A 22,414-nucleotide genomic window follows, 5' to 3' on the forward strand; every position below is an offset into this window, starting at 1 on the left:
CCTCACAGGAGATCCTTTTGTCCTCCAGCCTAGTCACCTCCTCTCACTCTCGCATCCAAGACTTCTCGCGGGCGGTCCCTCTCCTTTGGAACTCTCTCCCTCAGCCGGTTCGTCATGCCACGAGTCTGGAAACCTTCAAACGTACTCTGAAAACACACCTGTTCAGAAAAGCCTATAATTTGCTATAGGCAGCACTGAAGGCACACTGGCTCACCCACTAATCCTGGTGTTTCCTTCCCCTTTGTTTCCTCCCCACTACCCTCTAGATTGTAAGCTCGCAAGGGCAGGGACCTCCTCCTAGTGTTTCTCATACTGCTGTAATTTTAACATATGCATATGTACCAACTACATATCAACTATGTATGTATCTGTATTTATTCTATTCAATGTCATGACTGTACAGTGTCTTGTATTTCTTATGTATATTTGTTCCCCATTATTTGTTTGTACTATGTACAGCGCTACGGAAGATGTTGGCGCTATATAAATAAAAAAAAAAAAAAAAAATAATAATAATAATAAATAGTTCCTTTCTCCCAAAATAAAATGCACTATAAATTACTTTTCTCCTATCTTGCTGTCATCTTGATGTCACACAGTAAGCAGCAAAAAACTGACATATCTGTCAGGTTTTGAAGTAGTCCAACTCCTCATGGCTGATTCTCTGGGGTTTTTTTATTTTCAAAAGCACTGGCTGAGTGGTAACTGACAAAACAGTATGCAAATGAGTAGGCAGGCTGGCCAACATCTTTGAATAGATCATTTCCAGGAAGTGCCTTTTTTTAAATAATAAAGAAGATGTGGACAATCCTCCATGAGGAGATGGACTAGTCCAAAACTTGTCAGATCTCTCAGATCTTACTGTCTGCTATAAATATAAGTAACATTAGGCAACTGGGTTATTAGCCCCACGTTGCTATAGTAACATGCAGAGTAATGTGCATTACCATAGCAACATGCGCATTACCATGGTAACACACGTGTGACTAATAGTTTAATGGCCAGAGCTACCCCTGCGCTAGTAATGGTAAAATTGCCGCGGGCTCCCCGCAGCCCACGTTAGTCAGCAGGGATGTCACTGATGTCAAATAAAATTGAGATGATTGAGGATCATGCTAATAATTATGAAACTCTATTGTGAAATGGATACGTCGGCAGCAGTCTGAGTGAAAGTGAAGAACTTGAAGAGGATGAACCCAGATGCCCATGAAGCAAGAAAGAATGCTGGGAAAAAGCCTATCAAGAAAAAAGTCATATTGCAGTTAAAACTGTCTTTAGAGATGGTGGGACTAGAGCAGGATCATCCACCAGGCAACCTAGGCAGGTGCTTAAGGCCTAGTGGGTGTCAAGGGGCCCACCTGCCACCGTCTGTGACCTCTCTCCACTTCAGCTTACCAAAAGGACCGCAAGTGGGCCCCAAATCTACTACCTTGCATAGGGCCGCATTACATCTTAATCCATGTCTGGGTGGGACTGTGTACTGGAGATCAGCAATAAAATTAGGACCCTGACTTAGGGTACCATTTTTTTAAATGCAAACAATAGACACTTTGAGTCCTTTGGCAAAGCAGTGCCAATAAACACAAATATACTATTATATGCATTGAAAGACATGGCAGCCTGAGCCAGAATTTTCTTTTCACTGCTGATCTCCAGCCCTAAATAATTTAGGCAAATCAGGCCTGCAGATCTGGTATGTGATTGGCTCATGCTGAAGGCTCATGTTGAGGGAGTTAGGGCTGGTTTACACTAAATCAGTTGCTGTCAGTTATACCCTAACAGACAACAGATTTGCAGGCCAGGTGCAGGTAATGTCCATGTTTCTCCTATGGATCAGCAAGCAATGGCGTAGCTTGGGGGGGAGGGGGGGGGGGGTGTTGGGTTGCGGACAGGTGAGGGGGTTGCAGACAGGAGGGGGGCTAGCTTTCCCGGATACCAGCCTCTGGGGGCGCTGTTGCATACTTCAGTGTACCTGAAGTGTAGATATGTGCCTTTAAATGCTGCCCCAGTCCGGACTGCACCATCCACTGATGCCACTGGGGCTCCGCAGGGTCTGTGAAATTAGCAGGACAGGGCCCTCCTGCTCTCTACCTACTCACTGCCTACTCCCCGCCTCCTTCCAGCCCTCCCCTCCTGACAGGAGGTGGAGAGTATGCGGAAAGTGGGGAGAGAGCTGAAGGGTTACGAAGGTAGAAATGTATTGATGCAAACACTGTATTACAAATAACCCACAATCCTGTTGTGTTCTAGGAGTGCTCCTCCCTGCATTCACTCCACACACCTCCAAACTTCCCACAACACATGCAGGGCGGATTTAGGCCAAGGCCTCCTAGGCCATGGCCTAGGGCACCACAGGAGATCAGGCGAGCGCCTGACCGCGGTACTCTGCTGCTAGCCGCCACCTTGCTATGGACTTGGGCAGCATTGGAGAGGGAAAGGAAGAGGAAGCTTCTGCACTGGAGACAAGCGGAGAAATGAGTGACACTGATGGCTGCTGCGGTGTGAAAACGAGCTGGCTACCAATACTGAAGGGGGACAGGGGGGGAGGGATAAAGGGAGTCATCTGGCTACCTATACTGGAAGGGAAAGGGGAGGAGTCATCTGGCTACCTATACTGGAGGGGGGGTCATCTGGCTACCTATACTGGAGGAAAGGGGGAGGCGTCATCTGACCTCTATACCGGGGGGGGGGGGGGGGGGGGCTCATCAGGCTACCTATACTAGAGGGAAGGGGGAGGGGTCATCTCACTCTACCTATACTAAAGAGGGGTAGCTGGTGACAGTGGCCTTGGGTGATAAAGAGTACAAATCCGACCCTGAACACACTTATCTGAGTCTCTAAATGAAAACTTGTATGGACTGGGCTTATTGCTCCTCTCAGAGGGTCTCAGGGGTCTTCTTATACTGAGCTTGCCAACATCACTAATGTATAGTCCACTTCTAATGGCACCACAACCATCGATAGCCTCTGGGCTCTCTGTATTAGGTCCTGTTCACAGTGGTCAGTTGCATTGCAGAATAAACCTGCATGTCAACTCGCTGCACATACAATCCTATGGGCCTGTTCACAGTACTGTTCACAGTAACTGATTGCGTTATTCTAACTCGCTGCACGCAGGCTTTATATTAAAGTCTATGTCCAGCCTCCATTGCAGTTCACAGTCATTATAACGCCTGCATTATGCAACTGTCCACCGTGAACCCCTCTTGCTTAGTCCAATGTCCACAAACGAAACCTTATAAGTTAACAATGGGCCCGATCCCAGTCACTTTTACTCCTAAGTTTTCTTTCAGGTGATATTTTCACATAGCTTTGACAGTACTTTTGCACCTATTTTTGAGGTACTTTTTCAATTGATGTATAACAGAAGATGCAAATGATCTCCAATGAGAAAATTTAAGAGAAAAGTGAATTGTTTTATTATATATATTTATGTATTTATTATAGGTGGACAGATAAGCGCCTCCCAACTTCCACACACACAGATTGCCCAGCAAGCTCAGGGTGAACCAAAATTCCTAGGAGTGTGTAAGGGGCTGAAAGAGACCAAATGCCTCCTTACTACGATGCCACGCAAAACAGAAGTTTTCCTTCTTAAAACAGAAGGTATTTGCAATTATTCAGGTTGGATTGAGCTCTGAGGTGTCCCACAATGCATCACTGCTGAATATGCAAATCATCTCTTTGTTGTCCCTGATAGCTAAACACACCTCCAGAACTGCTAGAATGTAATGATGTGTCATCTTGTTAATATTACAGAGCCTAACGAATTTAAAATGCATACTGACTGTTTTAGATTGGTCCTCATCAATTCATGGCATGGATTAATGTGGCCCTGTGGGGTATGACTTGAAACATCCAGAGTTACAGATTTTCAAGCAAGCTCATGGTGAGCCAGAACTCAGGAGGGTGTAAGGGGCTGACAGGGATCAAGAAGCCTCCTTTCTTACTTACAGGAGTCTTCCTTGTTAAAGAGGAACTGAATATCATATTAAATCTAACAGTTTCACTTACCTGGGGCTTCCGCAAGCCCCTTTTAGCCGTCCTGTCTGCGCCAATCCTCCACGAGCCTCCATTTTGTTTTCGCCGAGGGTCCACTGCACCAGCGCAGCTCTGGTCACACGTATCCTTCTTCGCGTTCCAGTCCGCAATAGCGCTATTACAAACGGGAATGCGGAAAAAGGATACACTTGCCAGGGCTGCACAGGCGCACAGGCCCCTGGACTTACTTGCTAGCTGGTAGCAGGGAACGGAGGATTGTTGAGAATCGCCGTGGGACAGGGAGGCTGAAAGGGGCTTGCAGAAGCCCCAGGTAAGTAAAAATGTTTGTTTTAATAATATCTTCTGTTCTGCTTAAAAACAGAGGGTATTAGTGGTTATTCAGGTTAGAGTGAGCTCTGAGGAGTCCCACAATGCATCACTTTTGAATATGCAAATCATCCAGACAGGGAAGCTAAGTACCAATCCTGGATAACAGCTTGCGCAGATACACACAGGGTGCAAGTCCCAAAACATAGTGCCTATTCATAAATCCAGCAGCAGAATAGAATGGAGCTTATGGGGCAATCTTTGCCATTTAGCATAATGGGGATCCCAGTGTTTTGGGGTTTAAAGGGATGATAAAGCCCAGGAGGAGTAGAATAGGGGGTGACTGTTCATGAGAAATGTCTGCACCAGAGTGAGTGCATATAATTGATTGAAAAAAAGGCCTTTTTTTCAATCAATTATATGCACTTTTTTACGTGATTAAATAATTTGTGTACATATTTCTGCACCTTTTTGCAAATAAAAAAGAAAAAGTAATTTTTCAATTTTTGATCTTCCGTGTCTTTGGTATAGCCCTGATTAATTATTTTGACTTTGAGCTTGGTGTTTGTGGTGCACCTGCAGGGATTTTTTGTATATTTTGCTTCTCCCAAATACACTAACTACTGCACCAGAGTGAGAGCAGGTGGAGTTATATAATAAAACACATGGAAAGGCAATTTGTGCAATCAGAAACGCACTCTCCTGGCCACCCTGTCATAGGGTTAGGTGTGCAGGACCCACTTCCTGGGTAAAGCAAAAAGGTTGTAGGAGTCCGCACCACCTCTTAGTGAAATATCATCTGTTTATTAGTATAAAAAAATCCCATGAAAAGAATTGCGGGGCCACGACAGATGCTGTTTCGGCCTTAGGGAAGGCCCTTTATCCAGTTTGCCCAGGTCTGAATTACTATCAGCACGACTTTGGTGCATCCTTGAACTTTGCAATCTACCTATGACAACATTCAGGCTGGGAACACACTAGGTGTTGCATGCAAGGTTGCATTTTTACTGCATAGGCGTTTGTGCGTTTGCGTTTTACATTTCACACATGCGTTTTTCTTTCTCGTTTTAATGCATTTGGGTTTTGCACATATAAATCGCATATGCGTTTTTGTGCTTTTTTTTATATGCGTTTTATACTAATCACTAGGAAGTCAACAGGAAACAGAAATACGTCTTCAAACTTTTTTTTTTTTTTTTTTTTTTAAACGCATAAAAAAAGCATACAAAACAAAATAAAACTCTAAACCTCTGCATCACCATTGACATACATTATGTGCTTTTTAGATGCTTTTTGGAAAAATACGCAGCAAGTTCTGCTTTTTAAAGTGCAAACAAATGCATATTTTCATGCGGCCCATTGACTTGCATTATGAGCGCTAATGCTAGCATTTTACGCAACTCTAGCATTTCTGCCTAGTGTGTTCCTACCCTCAATGCAAGGAGTATTCATTTATTCATCTGAGAATTTTATTTGAATTTTATCCTGGAATTTTTTACATCAGTAGATTAATATCTTTTCCAGATATCCCCAGACCTCAGTTGCAACTAATGGTCAACCTTACTGCAGTGATCTGAGAGCTGTGGAATTGTATTGTGACATTTAAGATAAAGCTAACTGGGGATTATCAGAGCAGGATCATCCACCTGGCAACCAAGGCAGGTGCTTGGGGCCTAGTGGGCTGTCAAGAGGCCCGTCTGCCACCTTCTCTGACCTCTCTCTACTTCAGCTTACCAAAAGGACCACAAGGGTATCCCTTTACTACCTTGCCTAGGAACCTATTACATTTTAATGTACCTTTAGAGATTATTTGCATATTCCATCAGCAGCCGCAATTCACCTCTTTAATACCACCTGGATACAGTTTATTCTAGTGTTGTACTTTACTTTCTGTTTGAATTCCATGAACGTATGTCTTTTTTCAACCCAAATAACTATGTAAGGGCTGGTTCACACGGGCATCCCGCGGCTTTTGAAGGCGATCACCGTTTTTCACCCCCGCAGGGGGACACAGACACGCTGCGGTAAGCAACCATGGAAGCTGCATATTGCTTCCAGGGTTGGCTGAAACAACAGGAAAAATGAGGATTGGCATGCATTGATGAATGGAAGCATGGAATAAGCGCTGTCATTCACTTGGATGGGCAGCGCTCAACGGACAAGCATCGCAGGCAGCGGAAAAAAAACGCAATTGTCTTGTGAACTTAGTGAATGCCTGCTCCTCTCATGTGGCGCTCATGTTTCTGTGTATACAGATGGCCTGTTCTTCTTCTCCTCAGATTTTCTTCTTTGCGCTAAAGGATTATTTACAGCTTTAAAGCTACTATCACAAAAAAATTGAAGCAGAACAGTATTTAAACAGTTAAACACAGCACTTTGTCCTGCCATGGATAGCCCCTTCAGCTTAGGATCCGATCCGAAGTGGAGATAACAGTATCTTTTGTTTACATTCCTCAGTTCTTACATTGTGTGTAAACAACTGAAAATGAGCTCTCTGTGAAGTTCTCTCTGCTTCAAGCATGTTCACAGTCCAGAACATCTCACTAGAATATTTTAATACATGATAAAAAGCAGCTTGAATAAAATGCATTGGAAGGTTTCAGAGGCGATAAACTGTACTTGTAAACAGACAATATTACTTGTGCACAAAAGCAAATATGATAACTGTATGGTTAATAACAAGTAGGAAAACACATTTTTATTGAATGTCATGTCAGAGTGAGTTTCAGACCAGTTGAAGCACAGTTGGATTTCTGAATATGCATTATGTTTTAGTACTTGTAAGATGTGCTGTGGAGAGGGGACATAAGACCTCTCGATTAATGGTAGAAAATGGGGAGGGGCTGCTCAAAGAAACACTACATACACATAGATCCTAAAAGACATTGCTACCTGTACCACCATATAACAAACAACTTGAAAATTGACTAGGAAAGGGGATTGGGGCCAAAGGAAGGGGCAAACTTTAATAATCATACAATAAAAAAAAACAACCTAAGAAGTTCACTTCATTACAATAAACAATATAAAACAATGCCAGATACGGGAACATTATCACACACACACTTGCAATTATATCCACTATAAGCCAACTGATCACAGTTTTGTTCCTTTGCCACAGCCCGCAAGGGGCATAAGGCACTGTCCTATGTATGGTTAAAGGAAACCAGAGACGGCCAGAGGCTAGAGACGGGAAAATGAAAACTATTTTATACATACCTGGGGCTTCCTCCAGCCCCATCCGCATGGATCGCTCCCATGCGGCCGTTCTCTGCTGCCTCTATCACCGGTACCGGGTCCCGTCACTTCCGCCAGACGCGGCCAATTGTACGCATCCACAGGGACTACCTCTGTCTCGCCGTCACCTGCTTTACGCATACGCCTGCGCAGTACGGAGGTAGCACACTGCGCTTGCGGCGACTAGCCCTGACTGGCCGAAGTGACGGGACCTGGTACCGGCGATAGAGGAGGCAGAGGACGGCGGCGTGGGAGCGATCCATGCGGATGGGGCTGGAGGAAGCCCCAGGTATGTATAAATCTATTAGGTCGTTCGTCTCTGAGTCACTTTAAAGCAGACCTAAACTCAGAAGTCAGAACTTCCTCTCTGCTCTATAAGATGCGTACAGGATGTTAACAATATGTGTGCTTCCATGAAAGCAGGAAGTAGACACATTGCAGATTTATTGCAGGATTTGTATCAGCTGTAACAAAGAAATATTTTTCTCTAAACGGTTATTATTAACCACTTTATCCACAAGTCAGTAGATATACGTCCTCTGTGACTTCATCTAAGCCACAAGTCAGTAGATATACGTCTTGTAGCAGAAGCAGTGCTGTGCAGGATTGGGCTTGCTCCTGTGCACATTTCTGGCACTATATGATGCAGCAGTAATTGGTGAATGGGAATATATGTTTTCTGAGCTAATGAGATTGATTTTTACTATAAAAAAAACTTTTAATTCATAGTTTTACTTTCATAGTTAAAAATACACTCTGTAGCCAGTGGCGGCGCTACACTGGGGTTTACCCAGGCTCAAGCCCCAGCTGACAAGTTGTCAGCCCCTACAAAAGCCACCCCCCACCGGGTTGCCAAGCGTCATTTTAAAATGTTAAATTTCCTTAGTGATTCTCAATGCACATGTGCAGCTTTCCTTTAGCAAGCCGCAGATCACCTGGCGGCTGAGCCAAGGAGTCCTCCTCTGTTCCTGCCTTCCTCCCTCAGCTCCCTCCAATCAGCAACAGCCTTGGGTGTCTTTGCTGCCAATGAAAACGGAGAGGCAGCTGAGCCAGCCCACCCCCCACACGCCCATCAGCGTGCAGTTCACTCGTCGTCCTGTCCAGCAGAAACACGGGCTGCAGCTGAGCCTGGACTCTGAGCAGCAGTCTGAGTGTGGGTGCAGAGACTTCTCCAGGGAGCCTGGGTCACCCTGTGTAATTCTCTCCTGAGTTAGGCAGGCAGGCAGCCACTCTTCACATCCAGCCTTCTGTCCCTATCAGTTGTCGCTCCCCCCTCAGGCTCAGCTATTCACAGTGATGCTGCTGATGCTTGGACAGTCAGTCTGAACTGAAGAAAAATGTGGCGTTTTGAACTGCTGGTGAATGTGTGAAGGAAAGTCAGAGAGTCAGTCAGTCAGGACAGGGTGCGTGGGTCAATTAGTCAGGGAATGTGTGTGCAGCTGTAGCTTCCTAGTCTTCCTCATTCTCCCACAGGCAGCAGGTAATCAGCATAATGTAACATGGGGTGAGAAACAGCAGACAGAGCAGGAGATGTGATCAAAGCAATGTACATTTTTTGCAGAGCAGAGACAGCCTGTCAGGCCCAGCGTTTTTGTATGCGATCCACCGGCCGCATCCACCTGTAAAAACGCTTGACTAATGCATTTCAATGGGCTGGTGTACACCAGCGGTTTGAGGTTTGTAGCAAACGTGCCTCCTGCTGCACGTTTGCGGTTTTCAGAAGCGTTTTTGCCTCAATGTAAAGTATAGGAAAAACGCAAACCGCTATGAGAAACGCTACATCAGAGCGGTTTTCCAGGCATTTTTGTTACAGAAGCTGTTCAGTAACAGATTTTACTGTAACAATATCTGTAATATGCTACCCAAAAACACTACGCATGTTTAGAAAACGTCTCCAAACATACCTAGAATCGCTCTGAATTCAGCTCCAAAAACCGCTAGCGTTTTGTGAATCTGCTAGCGGTTTTGGTGTGCACTGGGCCTCACTGGGTGCTGTGCACTGCTGTGCTGCTGAACGAAAGTAAAAGTGCATGGCTCTGATTTCTGTCTGCTGTTTCTTTCCCAGCAGGAGCAGGCAGACAGCTGTTTCATTTCTACTTGCTGTAGAAACTGGGGTCTGTGTCATGTAGCTACTTGCACCTTATTATTATTATCTAGTATTTTTGTGATACAAGCCTTTGAAGCTCTGCCCCCGTGAGCCCCGCCTGCCAGCCATTGTGCCCCTTTTGAGCCCCCACAAAAATCTGAAGCTGGAGCCGCCGCTGTCTGAAGCATTATTTCAGAATCAAATATCTTCACCATAAATTGTGACTGGAACATAATCTAAGTTTTGTGATAAGCAGTAAGAATAGCCAAACAAAATTTGTGTTTTTTATCTACAGTAGCAGTGGTGCTCAGCAAGATTTCAGATATCTGAACTACCCAGATAATCCGAACTTTTTCCATTATCCGAACTTTGAATATCAATGGATATTTTTTAAAATGCGAATAGACTAACCAAGCAAACTCAGATTTCCCATCTAAAATCCGAGTGGATAGTTATTTCAGATATCCGAGCAGAAGCCAAAATCATCTTCAATGGCAAAAATCCCTTTTCAAGGGAGAGGGAGAGAGAGAGAGGGGGAGAGAGAGAGGGGGAGAGAGAGAGAAAGAGAGAGAGAAAGAGGGAGAGAGAGAGAGAGACCTCCGAAAGGGGTTTTTGCCATTTAAAGAGACTTTCGGAAGCATTTTAAGCCATTTTCAGGTCACTTCCGGTTTTCTATCCAGATATCCGAATCCAGCCGGATACTGAGTTCAGATATCCGATCCGGATCGGATATCTGGGTATCTGGATTTGAATTAGATACAGATAGTGAAAAATGGTATCCGAGCAGCACTGTACAGCAGCACTTTTTATTTTTAAACTGGAATTGGTAAAACTGAGAAATAAATGTTTTTTCTATTTGTTTTCTTTGTTTTCCCATTAAAATTCAAAGAAAACAAAATTGTTTGAGGGAAAAAATGTCATACAATGAAAGCCTAGTTTGTCTTGAAAAAAACAATATATATTTCATTTCTGTGTCGTAAGTAGGGATAAAGTTACCCGTATATACTCGAGTATAAGCCCACCCGAGTATAGGCCGACCCCCTAACTTTTACCTAAATATACTGGGAAAAATGACTGACTCAAGTATAAGCCGAGGGTAGGAAATGCAGTGGTCCAACGGTGCAGAAGAAAGCATTGTTTAGAGAATATAGATGGATTGGAGGAGGTAGAAAGTACATATACAGTGGAAAATGCCAGACTGGAATGGTGTGTGTAGCTGACATCTGTACCCCTGCCGTTCTAAAGTGCATACAGGTGTCTCCTGACATTGCTGGACTCACCTGCAGCAATCCTCCTGGTCAGTTCATTGATCCAGTTACTTATGTTTCCTGCAAGATCTTCAAATGAAATTCCTGCAGAGTATAGCTTCATGCATTTCCTCCCCTCTTTCTGTACAGCAGCACATGGTGCTCCACCATAGCAGAGCAGTTTGAGACACATTTGTTGGTTGCCAAAGAGGGACAGTTGGGAGCTTTGTATGTGGTGCATATTTCTCCCTCTCCCCTGTGCCCCTCTCGCATGTGCTGCATATGGCCCCCCAAGTGCCAATATGAGATCTGGAAGTGCACAGTGACGGCTGTCCACGTAGTCCTCAGCATGTGCAGAGTGCCCAAGCAGAATTTGGGAGAGACTTCTGTGCCGCCCACCCCCGTACTGAGTTCCTGTGTGTCCCCCGGCATATGCAGTGCTGGTGCGTCCGTTACTAACCCTCTGGTGCCCGATTGTCTCCCTGGCATGTTCGGCATATGCAGCGGTGGTGTGTCAGTCATTCACTGGGTTGTGCCATTCGGAATCCTTCTGCCTCTCGTAGCCGCGGTCTCATTGCTATGGCGCCATCTAGTGACATCTGTAATCGCGTCATAGCAATGAGACCACGCCTACGAGAGACAGAGGGATTCCGAGCGGCGCAGACCGGTGAGTGACTGACACACCAACGCTGCATATGCCGAACATGCTGGGGAGACAATCGGCTACCAGGGGGTAAGTAACGGATGCACCAGCACCGCATGTCCCGGGGACACACAGGAACTCGGTACGGGGGTGGGCGGCACAGAAGTCTCTCCCAAATTCTGTGCGGGCACTCTACACACGCTGAGGACTATGCGGACAGCCATTACCGGGCACTTCCAGATCTCATATTGCGGCGGGGGCACCTGGGGCGGCCTCTCTGTGTTTATATGACTTGAGTATAAGCCGAGACCCCCACTTTTGGGCCACTTTTTTGGGCTCAAAAACTCGGCTTATACTCAAGTATATACGGCATTTCTGATTAAATAAGGACATAGCTAAACTGTCAAAACTGCTCTGGTCCATAAGTGGGAAAAAAGGACTGGATGCAAAGTGGTTAATGACCTTTAAAGGAAAAAAAAAATCTTTGTGAGGGCTGGAACCCTCTACAGCGATTTTTTGAGTGTTTAGGGAGCGTGAGAAATCGCTAGTGATTTCCCTAAATGCTCTGCCAATGTAAATGGATGGTGCAAATTCCACAGAAGCGATTGCGATTAGCAAAATCGCAAACGCAGGACATGCAGCATTTTGTTAACGTTTGCGCTTCAATGTAAAGTATATAATCGCTGGCGTAATCGCTCATCAAAACTTGCATGGAGCGATTTTGCTAGCCTTTTGAAGTTAATGCACACTGTAACAAAATTAAAATTAATAGAAAGGACCAATCAGACTTTAAAACGCTAATCGCTAACCGCTACACAACCGCTAGCAAATTGATACACTTTTTAAAGTCGCTCCCTAAAACGCTCAAGGATTCGCTTACAAACTGCTCATATAAAATGCTAGCGATTGCGATAAGCGATTGCGTTTTGCAGTGGGTTTCAGGCCTGGCAGCTGGTACAAATCCTGCAATAAATCTGCAGTGTGTCTACTGCCTGCTTTCATGAAAGCAGACATATTGTTAACATCCTGTGTTTACAAATTAGCTGCTCTGCCATGGCAGAGGAGATTGCTGAGCTGACACGGCTGTGAGATCATATTTCAACTTGTGATTAGTCACAGGTGAGGGGGAATTAGACAGGCTAAACTTGCTAAATACATAGAGGGCGCATTTCTCTGTGTTTTCCTTCTGTCCTGGGCAGTTCATGTCCACTTTAACACAGGTCAGAGGAACAATGGATCACTTAACTTGCATAAGCCATAGAATATTTAAGCCTGGTTGCTTATAGAATATTAAGCCTGGTACACACGTCCAATTTTCATTGGCCAATCACTGGCCACTTTTATGACCTACACGTAGTATGTGGGCCAACACATTTTAAATATTATGGATAGACTGTGTAGGTAAACTCTCATACTAAATGAAAGTAGTAAAATTGTCCTATCAAAATTGGCCTTAAAGGAAACCCGAGGTGAGAGGGATATGGAGGCTGCCATATTTATTTCCTTGTAAACAATGCCAGTTGCCTGGCAGCCCTTTTCATCTTCCGTCATAAGTAGTATCTGAGTCAAAACAATGGAACAAGCATATGGCTAATCCAGTGAAACCAGAGTCAGAGAACTTCATCTGCTGCTTTTTCAGGGTCAATGGTTAAAAGCATTACAGACACAGGATCAGGAGGCCTGCCAGGCAACTGGTATTGTTTAAAAGGAAATAAATATGGCAGCCTCCATATCTCTCTCACCTCGGGCTCACTTTAACCCTCTGGGCGATACAATTATATCGCCCAGGAGGTGGCGCAGCACTATTTTTTAAAAATTTTTATTTTTTAAATCATGTAGCGAGCCCAGGGCTCGCTACATGATAGCCGCAGCACAGCGGCATCCCCCCACCCACTCCGATCGCCTTCGGCGATCAGAGTAAGCAGGAAATCCCGTTCAGAACGGGATTTCCTGCTGGGCTTCCCCGGTCGCCATGGCTACGGGGCGGGATGACGTCACCGACGTCATGGACGTCGTGACGTCGGAGGGAGTCCCGATCCACCCCTCAGCGCTGCCTGGCACTGATTGGCCAGGCTGCGCAAGGGGTCGGGGAGGGGGGGGCTGCACGGCACGGCGAGCGGCGGCGGATCGGCGGCGAGCGGCGCCGATCGGAAGTTACACGCAGCTAGCAAAGTGCTAGCTGCGTGTAACAAAAAAAATTATGCAAATCGGCCCACCAGGGCCTGAGAAAAACTCCTGCGCGATATACCCCGAGCTCAGCTCGGGATTATCGCTCAGGAGGTTAAAGGCTGAACAATAGCTCGACAGGTGGCCACATAAGCTGTTGCAAGCAAAAGCCAAAATTGGTGGAGCAGATTTTCCAAGTCTGGTCATAGTTCAGACCACAGAGCAACAAGTCTAAGGCCCCATTCACACCTAAAAGCGCAAAACGACGGCGATTACCGCCGGTGTTTTGCGGGAGTGATTTTTCTGTGATTGACGTGAAAAAATCACTAGATACTGCAGCGTTTTGGGAGCTATCGTGATTAGCGGTGCTATGCATGCTAATTGTGATCGCTAATCGTGAATTGCCAGCAAAACGCTGCATGTTACACGTTTGCGGTTAACGCTAACCGCAAATGCGGCAGTGAGAACACTACCATAGGCTTACATGGGCTAGCGGCTTTTACAAACCGCTAGCGTTTTGAGCTGAGCGTGAATCGCGGGATTCCGGCTCAAGTGTGAATGGGGCCTAATGGCCAAATGCATGCAAATAGCAGTGATAAACGGCCATGAGTCACATGGTAGCAGCAATAATCTACTATCTTTGTCATGGGGAGGAGTTTCGCTATGCACAAATAGGACTACCTCATGAGCGTGATGATAGTATAGAGGGAGGAAAATTGCTCTGTAATTTGAATTGGAAATAAAGTCTCAGCAAAGGTCATTTAAATAAATTGACAGAAAGATGCAAAAGTGCAAGTTAATTAGGCTTTGGTCATTGAACATATAACATATTGTGTCTGTTCTTCTTTTGCCTAGTGATGTGTGGCCATCAATGCTTCAAATGCTTAAATTGGCTGTACAACAAGATGGCTTGTAAACAAGAAAATGTTCCACCACCACCTGCCAGATGCTACCTGGATAAAGGACGACCAAAAACTTCTGCCTGCCTGAAACAACTGCTGCGTTGTGATTCCAACAAAGAGTTTGCAGATGTCCCACTATTCCACAGCACTTTTAGAGAAGTCATCAAGGATGGGAACACATTTAGAAGATCTAAACCTTCCTGTTATCTATCAATAGCAGTTCTCGCCGCCCAAAAAATGAACACCATGCCAGACAGTTTTGTGCTAGCCAAATATACACAAGATGAAGCTGGTAAAGAATATCTCTGGATAAAAAAAATTGTTCCTTTGTCTTCCCTAACAATGAGTGTCGTTAGTATGGAGAGTGAAGTTATTTGTATAGATTTCCACGATGGGTCACCGCTATATCTACGCCTAAGCATTACTCGAAGCATCAAGAGAGAAGTATTCCATGCATGGGTGGAGATGATAAAACTGCTGCCTTCCGAGTTGAATGCTCTCTCTTCCAAGTCCAACGCTCTGTCTTATAAGTCCAACACTCTACCTTCCGTGCCCATCGCTCTCTCTTCCAAGTCCAACGCTCTGTCTTCCAAGTCCAATACTTTCCCTTCCGTGCCCATCGCTCTCTCTTCCAAGCCAGAATATGACCTTATAGAGCCTCTATTGGAACCAGACTTATTGGAAGAACCATCTGCTAGAGATCTAAAAGCTTTTAACGCTGACACATTTTATCAAGAAAGAACTGAGACTTCCAAAGAAATGATGGAAGACAAGACAAATCTAATGGACAACAAACTTCATCAACAAAAAACTGAGTCTTCCAAAAATATTATCAAAGACAAGACTAATCTGATGAACACCAAACTTCAGTTAGACAAAATGGAGAGTTCCAAAGAAATGATGGAAGACAAGACAAAACTGATGGATGACAAACCTCATCAACAAAAAATTGAAGCTTCCAAAGAAATGATGGAAGACAAGACAAAACCAATAGATTACAAATTTTATCAAGAAAGAACTGAGACTTCCAAAAAAAATATGAAAGATAAGACAAATCTGATGGGAACTAAACTTAATCTAGAAAACATGGAGAGTTACAAAAAAATGATGGAAGACAAGACAAAACTGATGGACGACAAACTTCATCAACAAAAAACTGATGCTTCCAAAAAAATTATCAAAGACAAGACTAATCTGATGAACACCAAACTTCATCTAGACAAAATGGAGAGTTCAAAAGAAATGATGGAAGACAAGACAAAAATGATGGACAACAAACTTCATCAACAAAAAACTGATGCTTCCAAAGAAATGATGAAAGACAAGGCAAATCTGATGGACACCAAACTTCATCTAGAAAAAATTGAGAGTTCCAAAGAAAAGATGGAAGACAAGACTAATCTGATGGATGATGCATTTTATCAAGAAACAACTGAGACTTCCAAAGAAATGATACAAGAAGACAAGCCAAAACTGATGGACGACAAACTTCACCAACAAAAAACTGATGCTTCCAAAGAAATGATGAAAGACAAGGCAAATCTGATGGACACCAAACTTCATCTAGAAAAAATGGAGAGTTCCAAAGAAAAGATGGAAGACAAGACTAATCTGATGGATGATGCATTTTATCAAGAAACAACTGAGACTTCCAAAGAAATGATAGAAGAAGACAAGACAAAACTGATGGACGACAAACTTCACCAACAAAAAACCGAGGCTTCCAAAGAAATGATGGAAAATAATAAAAAACGGACGGTTGCCAACTTCTTTAAGGATATATTTGGAATATCCACCAACTCAAAACTAGTTAACAACAGCTTTCCTCAAGAGAAAAAGGAAAGTTCCAAAAAGAAAATAGAAGACAAGAAAAAAATGATGGGTTCAATAAAAAAAATAGAAGACAAACTTCCTCAAGATAAAAAGCCTCAAAAAAAAAAGGAGAGTTCCAAAAAAACAATGGAAGACAAGAAAAAACTGACGGATAACAAACGTCCTCAAGAAAAAAAGGGTAGTTTAAAAAAAGCTATGGAAGACAAGAAAAAACTGACGGGCGACAAACTTCCTCAAAAAAAAAAGGAGAATTCAAAAAAACTGCTGGAAGATAAGAAAAAGCTAAAAGATGAACAGATGACTAAAAATAAAAATATAGGGAAAGGCTTTCAAGTTCCAAAGCCAACCAAGCTAAAAAGCAAATCTGCAAAATTACCATTAACCAAGACACCAAAAAAGAAAAAATCCTAATGAATCAACGCAAAATATAATAAAGCACCAGCAATCAACGCAAAATATAATAAAGCACCAGCTGTTATCAAAAAAATACACATGTATTTATTGCAAAAAGTACACCCATGCAGTGTAGAAAATAGAAACCTTTTTATTAACCTGCTGAGCGGTCTGGACGAGCTCGTCCAGTACCGCCGGAGCCTGCCGCTCAGGCCCTGCTGGGCCGATTTGGCTCAAATAAAAAGCAGCACACGCAGCCGGCACTTTGCCAGCCGCGTGTGCTACCTGATCGCCGCTGCAGTGCGGCGATCCGCCGCATGCAGCAGCGAAAGAGGGTCCCCCCAGCCGCCTGAGCCCAGCGTAGCCGGAACAAGAAGTTCCGGCCAGCGCTAAGGGCTGGATCGGAGGCGGCTGACGTCAGGACGTCGGCTGACGTCCATGACGTCACTCCGCTCGTCGCCATGGCGACGAGGTAAGCGAAACACGGAAGGCCGCTCATTGCGGCCTTCCGTGTTACTTCTGGCTGCCGGAGCGCCCTCTAGTGGGCTTTCATGCAGCCAACTTTCAGTTGGCTGCATGAAATAGTTTTTTTTTATTAAAAAAAAAACCCTCCCGCAGCCTCCCTGGCGATCTTAATAGAACGCCAGGCAGGTTAATAACACCTTGCCCACTAGCGGTTAATATAATGTACAGTATTTTTTGGACTATAAGGCTCACTTTTTCTCCCCCAATAGTGTGGGAAAAAGTTACTGCATCTTATAGTCCAAATGCAGGGAGTTCCTGACTTGTGAACGTCTGCCAATACAAAGCTCCAAGCCGCCACAATGTCGGGTTCTCTCTGTATTGTGCCTATGCAGAGAAGGACATGGGGACAAACGGAAGACACCGGGGGACACAAAGGGGCATAGAGGAGGACACAAGGGTGACACAAAGGGGAATAGAGGAGGACACAAGGGGACACAAAGGGGCATATAAGAGGACACATGGGGGACACAGGAGGACATAAAGGGGACAGAGGAGGGCACAAGGGGGACAGAGGAGGGCGCAGGGAGACAAGGGGGCATGAGGTACAGAGGGGGCATAATCCACAAGATGCCCCTTCACCATGGATGCACCAGGTTTTGTATATATGGAAAAATGGAATCAGCCAGTAAACTGAAAGCCTTGCAGCTCGTATGCATTGAGATCTTTTAACATCTGAAGCTGAATCAGGCCTACAAGATAAAAACATCTTATGCTATGTACCGTACACACTTGAGATAAAAGTCTTTGGAAAAGGCAAGATCACAGACCAATTTTACCACCCTCCATGTAGTATGAGAGCCATACTCTGCACAGTCTATTCTATGGAGCTGAACTCCCCATCAGATAAAATCTTTGCAAGATGCTGCACACAAAGATGCTGTAGACATTCAACAGATCAGTATCTGCAAAAGATCAGTTCCTGAAAAAGCTCCGTTCTTGCAAAATGCATTCATAGTCTATCTGCAGATCCTCATACACACCTTGACATTCATCTGCAGATCAGATCCACCAGGATGGATCTTCAGATCTGCAGATGATTGTCAGATATGCAGATGAATGTCTGTCAAACAAGGTGGGTATGAGGATCTGCAGATATGAATGCATTTTGCTGGAACGGATCTTTTGCAGGAACTGATCTTTCCTTTCCATTTCCATGGCAGCCTTACTACGGGGTTAATCCCGCCCCTTAACCCCTACAGGACCTGTCTGTATAAATTTGTAGCCCTTCCCCCTCTCAGGTGCTTTTTTTCTTCGTCCTACCTACAGGACTGTCATCTAACTTATACTTTGTTTTTGTTTTTTTGTTTTTTCTTCTGAGCGTTTTTTATTTTTGCCTACCTTGCTGTATGCGTAATGCAGCATCCATGCAGCCAGCCTAAGCTGCGTGAAGCCCCGCTGTTTGAGCTTAAACAGCTCTAGGCGGTGGAGTCCCCCTCTTTCTGGCCTGATCTTTCTGGGGGTGGTCTTCTTGGAGCGGAGTGCGCTGTAAACCGGCGCGAAACGAGCGGGCGGCAGAGAAGGCCGGTGTGCGCTCCACCTTGGAGCGCAGGAAGCCTCCGTGTATTCAACTTCCGGGTCGCATCTACTTCCGGGACGCGGAGGAGGTCTATGTAAGACGGCAAGGCTGTCAGCCAGCGCAGTCTGAGGTGGACGCGCTAGGAGACGGGCTGCTCGTTGGAAGTTCCCTCAAACTCACTCCACAACCCTGCTTGACGCAGATAGAGGTATGTGCGGGGACAGACACTGCTTGTGAGGCAGAATGTTTATGATACAACCTAAGGTGGGAAATCTTTTGTTGCAGGGCAGGGGTATTTACTGTCTATTGAAGACCAGGAACCTTACCCAGATTTGACTACACCTGCTTAAAGGTACAACCCACCTCTTATACGTTTTATTATCCACCTATTGGTCACGCTCCTCATGGCTTCCCTATTGTCTTTTAGCATTGCTGAAGGAGAATGGAGGATGCTGCTGCCGCCCGCGAAACAGATCAGGCTTATGAAGATAGGTAGGCACGGTATTCTCATATCAATTCCTTTGAAATTGTTATTTTAGGCTATCTTAGTAGCAACTAACAGAAATATTTATTTCTGTTTTTTCTACTTCTACGCAGTCCGATTGAGCAAGTAGAAGATTCTACAGCGCCTAGGAAGGATTCATCCGCACGATCCAGCAAATCAGGGAAATCGCAGTCTCACAAGAGGTCTACATCGGACTCCCGTCCGCAGAGGACCAAACCCTGCTGGGCATGTGGACTGATCTGTATGCCAGGGAAACTAGTATGCGCGGACTGTTTCTACTCTATTCCGATGGAGGAGGATCCTGTTCAGGACTTACCCGCACTAGTTCGTGATATTGTTCAGCAATCACTGGCAGAACACTCTGGGCCTCATGGTACTTTTCAGGACTCCAGAGGAGCGGAGAGTTCTTCCGCTTATGAGGGGCAGGATGAGACGGAAAATCTTACCGTGGGGTTTGATTTCTCTTTAGTGGACCCCTTTGTCAGATCGGTTAGAGAAGCCATACAGTGGGAGGAGCAGGAGGAGCCCCCTACAAAGATTAAACGGTATTATCCGCACCTTAAAAAGAAACCAGTAACCTTCCCAGTAATGGAAGAGGTCACGGAGTTAATCCAGGAGGAATGGGCAAAGATTGATAGGAAGATGTCCATGTCCAATAAACTATCTAAACTTTACCCTATGGAAGGGGAAATTATCACTCAATTGGATACCCCGCCAACGGTAGACGCTTCTGTCATGCGCCTCGCAAAACATGTGACTTTACCATTAGAGGACGCGGTGTCCTTTCGTGAACCTTTGGAACGTAAGGTAGATTTTGACCTCAGGAGGATACATGCGGCAGTCGGAGGTGCATGTAAACCGGCCATAGCCCTCACCTCGGTTTCTCGCGCAATTAGAGCATGGGCTGATAACCTGGACGGGGTGATTCAATCCAATGTGGATCGCAAGACCTTAGCGAGTTCTCTGGAAGAATTCAGGGTGGCGGCTGACTTCGTTAGTGAAGCGGCTTTTGATATTATCAGAGGAAACACTAGAGGCATAATTCATTCGGTTACGGCAAAGAGGGCGTTGTGGCTAAGACCTTGGTCAGCCGACGGGAATTCAAAGACCTCCTGGTGTAAGATACCTTATGACGGCAAGAACCTTTTTGGCCCCCGAATGGATACAGCCATATCCCGGGTAACTGGCGGCAAATCGGGCCTTCTCCCCCAGGACAGGAGGCAGAGGAGATTCAGACCTAACGATAGGAAATCATTTCAGAGCAGGCCAAGAGACTTCCGCCCTACAAGGAGCAACCAGTCCTTTCGGAAGAACTGGCAGGGAACGCAGTCCACACTGGCGAAATTCAATAAACAACGTAATGCTAACCCCAGTGCGTCAACTAGCAAATCATTCTGAGATCAGGTCCGCCTCTCTGGAGCCGGTAGGAGGACGGCTCCAGAGCTTTGTACACCTATGGGCGGAAAAGATAAAGGACAGCTGGGTGACCAATACGTTGGCACAGGGTCATGCATGGGCATTCAAAGAGCATCCTCCGCATACACTTTTCAAGGCTACGGCAATTCCAAGGTCACCTCAAAAGGCGCAAGTACTCAGGGATTATATAGAGGATTTGCTTCTAAAGAGGGCGATTATACAAGTACCATCAGCAGAAAGATTCCAAGGGATCTACTCCCCTCTATTTTTCGTAGCGAAGAAGTCGGGTCTGTTAAGACCCGTCCTAGACCTACGCAAACTGAACAATCTTATACTGCAGGACAAGTTCCGAATGGAGTCGTTGCAGACTATTATTCCAACAATACAGTTAGGGGACTGGCTCCTGTCGGTGGACTTGGCCGACGCCTACTTGCACATTCCAATTCGGAAATCATTTCAAAGGTATCTCAGGTTCGCTGTTGGGACTGCTCACTACCAGTTCCGGGTATTGCCATTCGGCATCTGCACTGCCCCCAGAACTTTCACGAAAATCTTAGTAACATTCATAGCAATGCTGCGTCAGCAGGGACTCCATATTCACCATTATCTAGACGATATACTGCTAGTAGCATCGTCAGAGGGAGAGCTGTATCGACACAGGTCAATTTTGCTACAGACACTCAACCAGTTTGGCTGGCTAGTAAACTGGGACAAAAGTCAATTAGATCCAACCCAGTCAATTATCTTCTTGGGGGCGAAGCTGGACACTCGGGAGAATGCGGTATCATTACCAGAACAGAAGGTGGCAAGGATAATATCGATGGTGACGGAGGTCAAGGAGGTAACATACCTATCAGCAAGACAGTGTCTGGCAGTACTGGGAACCCTGACATCGGTAATTCCCATGGTAAAATAGGCACGTTGGAACATGAGGCACCTGCAGAAAACGTTCCTCGATCAATGGACTGGAGTCGATTATCATCAGCGGATACTAATCTCGCCACACACCAAACAAAAATTGACATGGTGGCTGTGCACACGGAATCTCATGTATCACCATCAACTGATCATGGAACCACCAATCATAATAACCTCGGATGCCAGCCTTTGGGGCTGGGGTGCCCATACGGAATGCCACTACGCACAGAGCAGATGGGAACAGAATGTAGCACAGGTCCCAGCCAATATCCTGGAAATGAGAGCTGCGTTCGAAGCCCTCAAGTACTTTACAAGCAGAATCAGAGGCAGGAGAGTGTTGCTGAAGATGGACAGCACCACCGCCGTAGCATACATCCAGAATCAGGGTGGCACTCGCAGCCGAACACTTCTCAGGGAGTTAGAACCAATAATGGAATGGGCTCAACAAAACCTGCTACACCTACAGGCGGTGCACATACCGGGAGTGAGGAATCAGGTGGCAGACTCACTAAGTCGCTCCTGGATAGACAACAAGGAGTGGAGTCTCAAGGAGGAGGTGTTCCAGAGCATCTGCGAAGCATGGGGAGTTCCCCAAGCCGACTTAATGGCCACCCCTTGGAACACCAAGTGCCAGACTTTTTTCTCGAGGTGCAGATACCCGCAAGCGGCGGGTTGGGACGCTCTCTCACTCCCTTGGAACTTTCACATGGCTTACATCT

At 45.4% G+C, this 22,414-nt stretch overlaps 1 protein-coding gene across 1 annotated transcript; it reads left to right on the forward strand.

The window, feature by feature from the left end:
• The first annotated feature begins 1,737 nt into the window (after nucleotides 1–1,737).
• On the forward strand, nucleotides 1,738–16,909 carry LOC137545605 (putative autophagy-related protein 11). The gene is made up of 3 exons (XM_068267010.1): nucleotides 1,738–1,808; nucleotides 3,448–3,606; nucleotides 14,543–16,909. Exons 2-3 carry the CDS (start codon nucleotides 3,567–3,569, stop codon nucleotides 16,831–16,833), a joined length of 2,331 nt encoding a protein of 776 aa, XP_068123111.1. The 5' UTR covers nucleotides 1,738–1,808; nucleotides 3,448–3,566; the 3' UTR covers nucleotides 16,834–16,909.
• Nucleotides 16,910–22,414: the final 5,505 nt, after the last annotated feature.

The sequence above is a fragment of the Hyperolius riggenbachi genome, chromosome 2 (genome assembly GCF_040937935.1).
Source record: "Hyperolius riggenbachi isolate aHypRig1 chromosome 2, aHypRig1.pri, whole genome shotgun sequence".
Classification (NCBI taxonomy): Eukaryota; Metazoa; Chordata; class Amphibia; order Anura; family Hyperoliidae; genus Hyperolius; species Hyperolius riggenbachi.

Bases quoted from the DNA above. Each gene is read 5' to 3' on its own strand.
- LOC137545605 (XM_068267010.1), top strand. From the start codon at position 3,567: ATGCCACGCAAAACAGAAGTTTTCCTTCTTAAAACAGAAG. The intron at 3,607-14,542 runs GTATTTGCAATT...TCTTTTGCCTAG, and splicing joins TTTCCTTCTTAAAACAGAAG to TGATGTGTGGCCATCAATGC.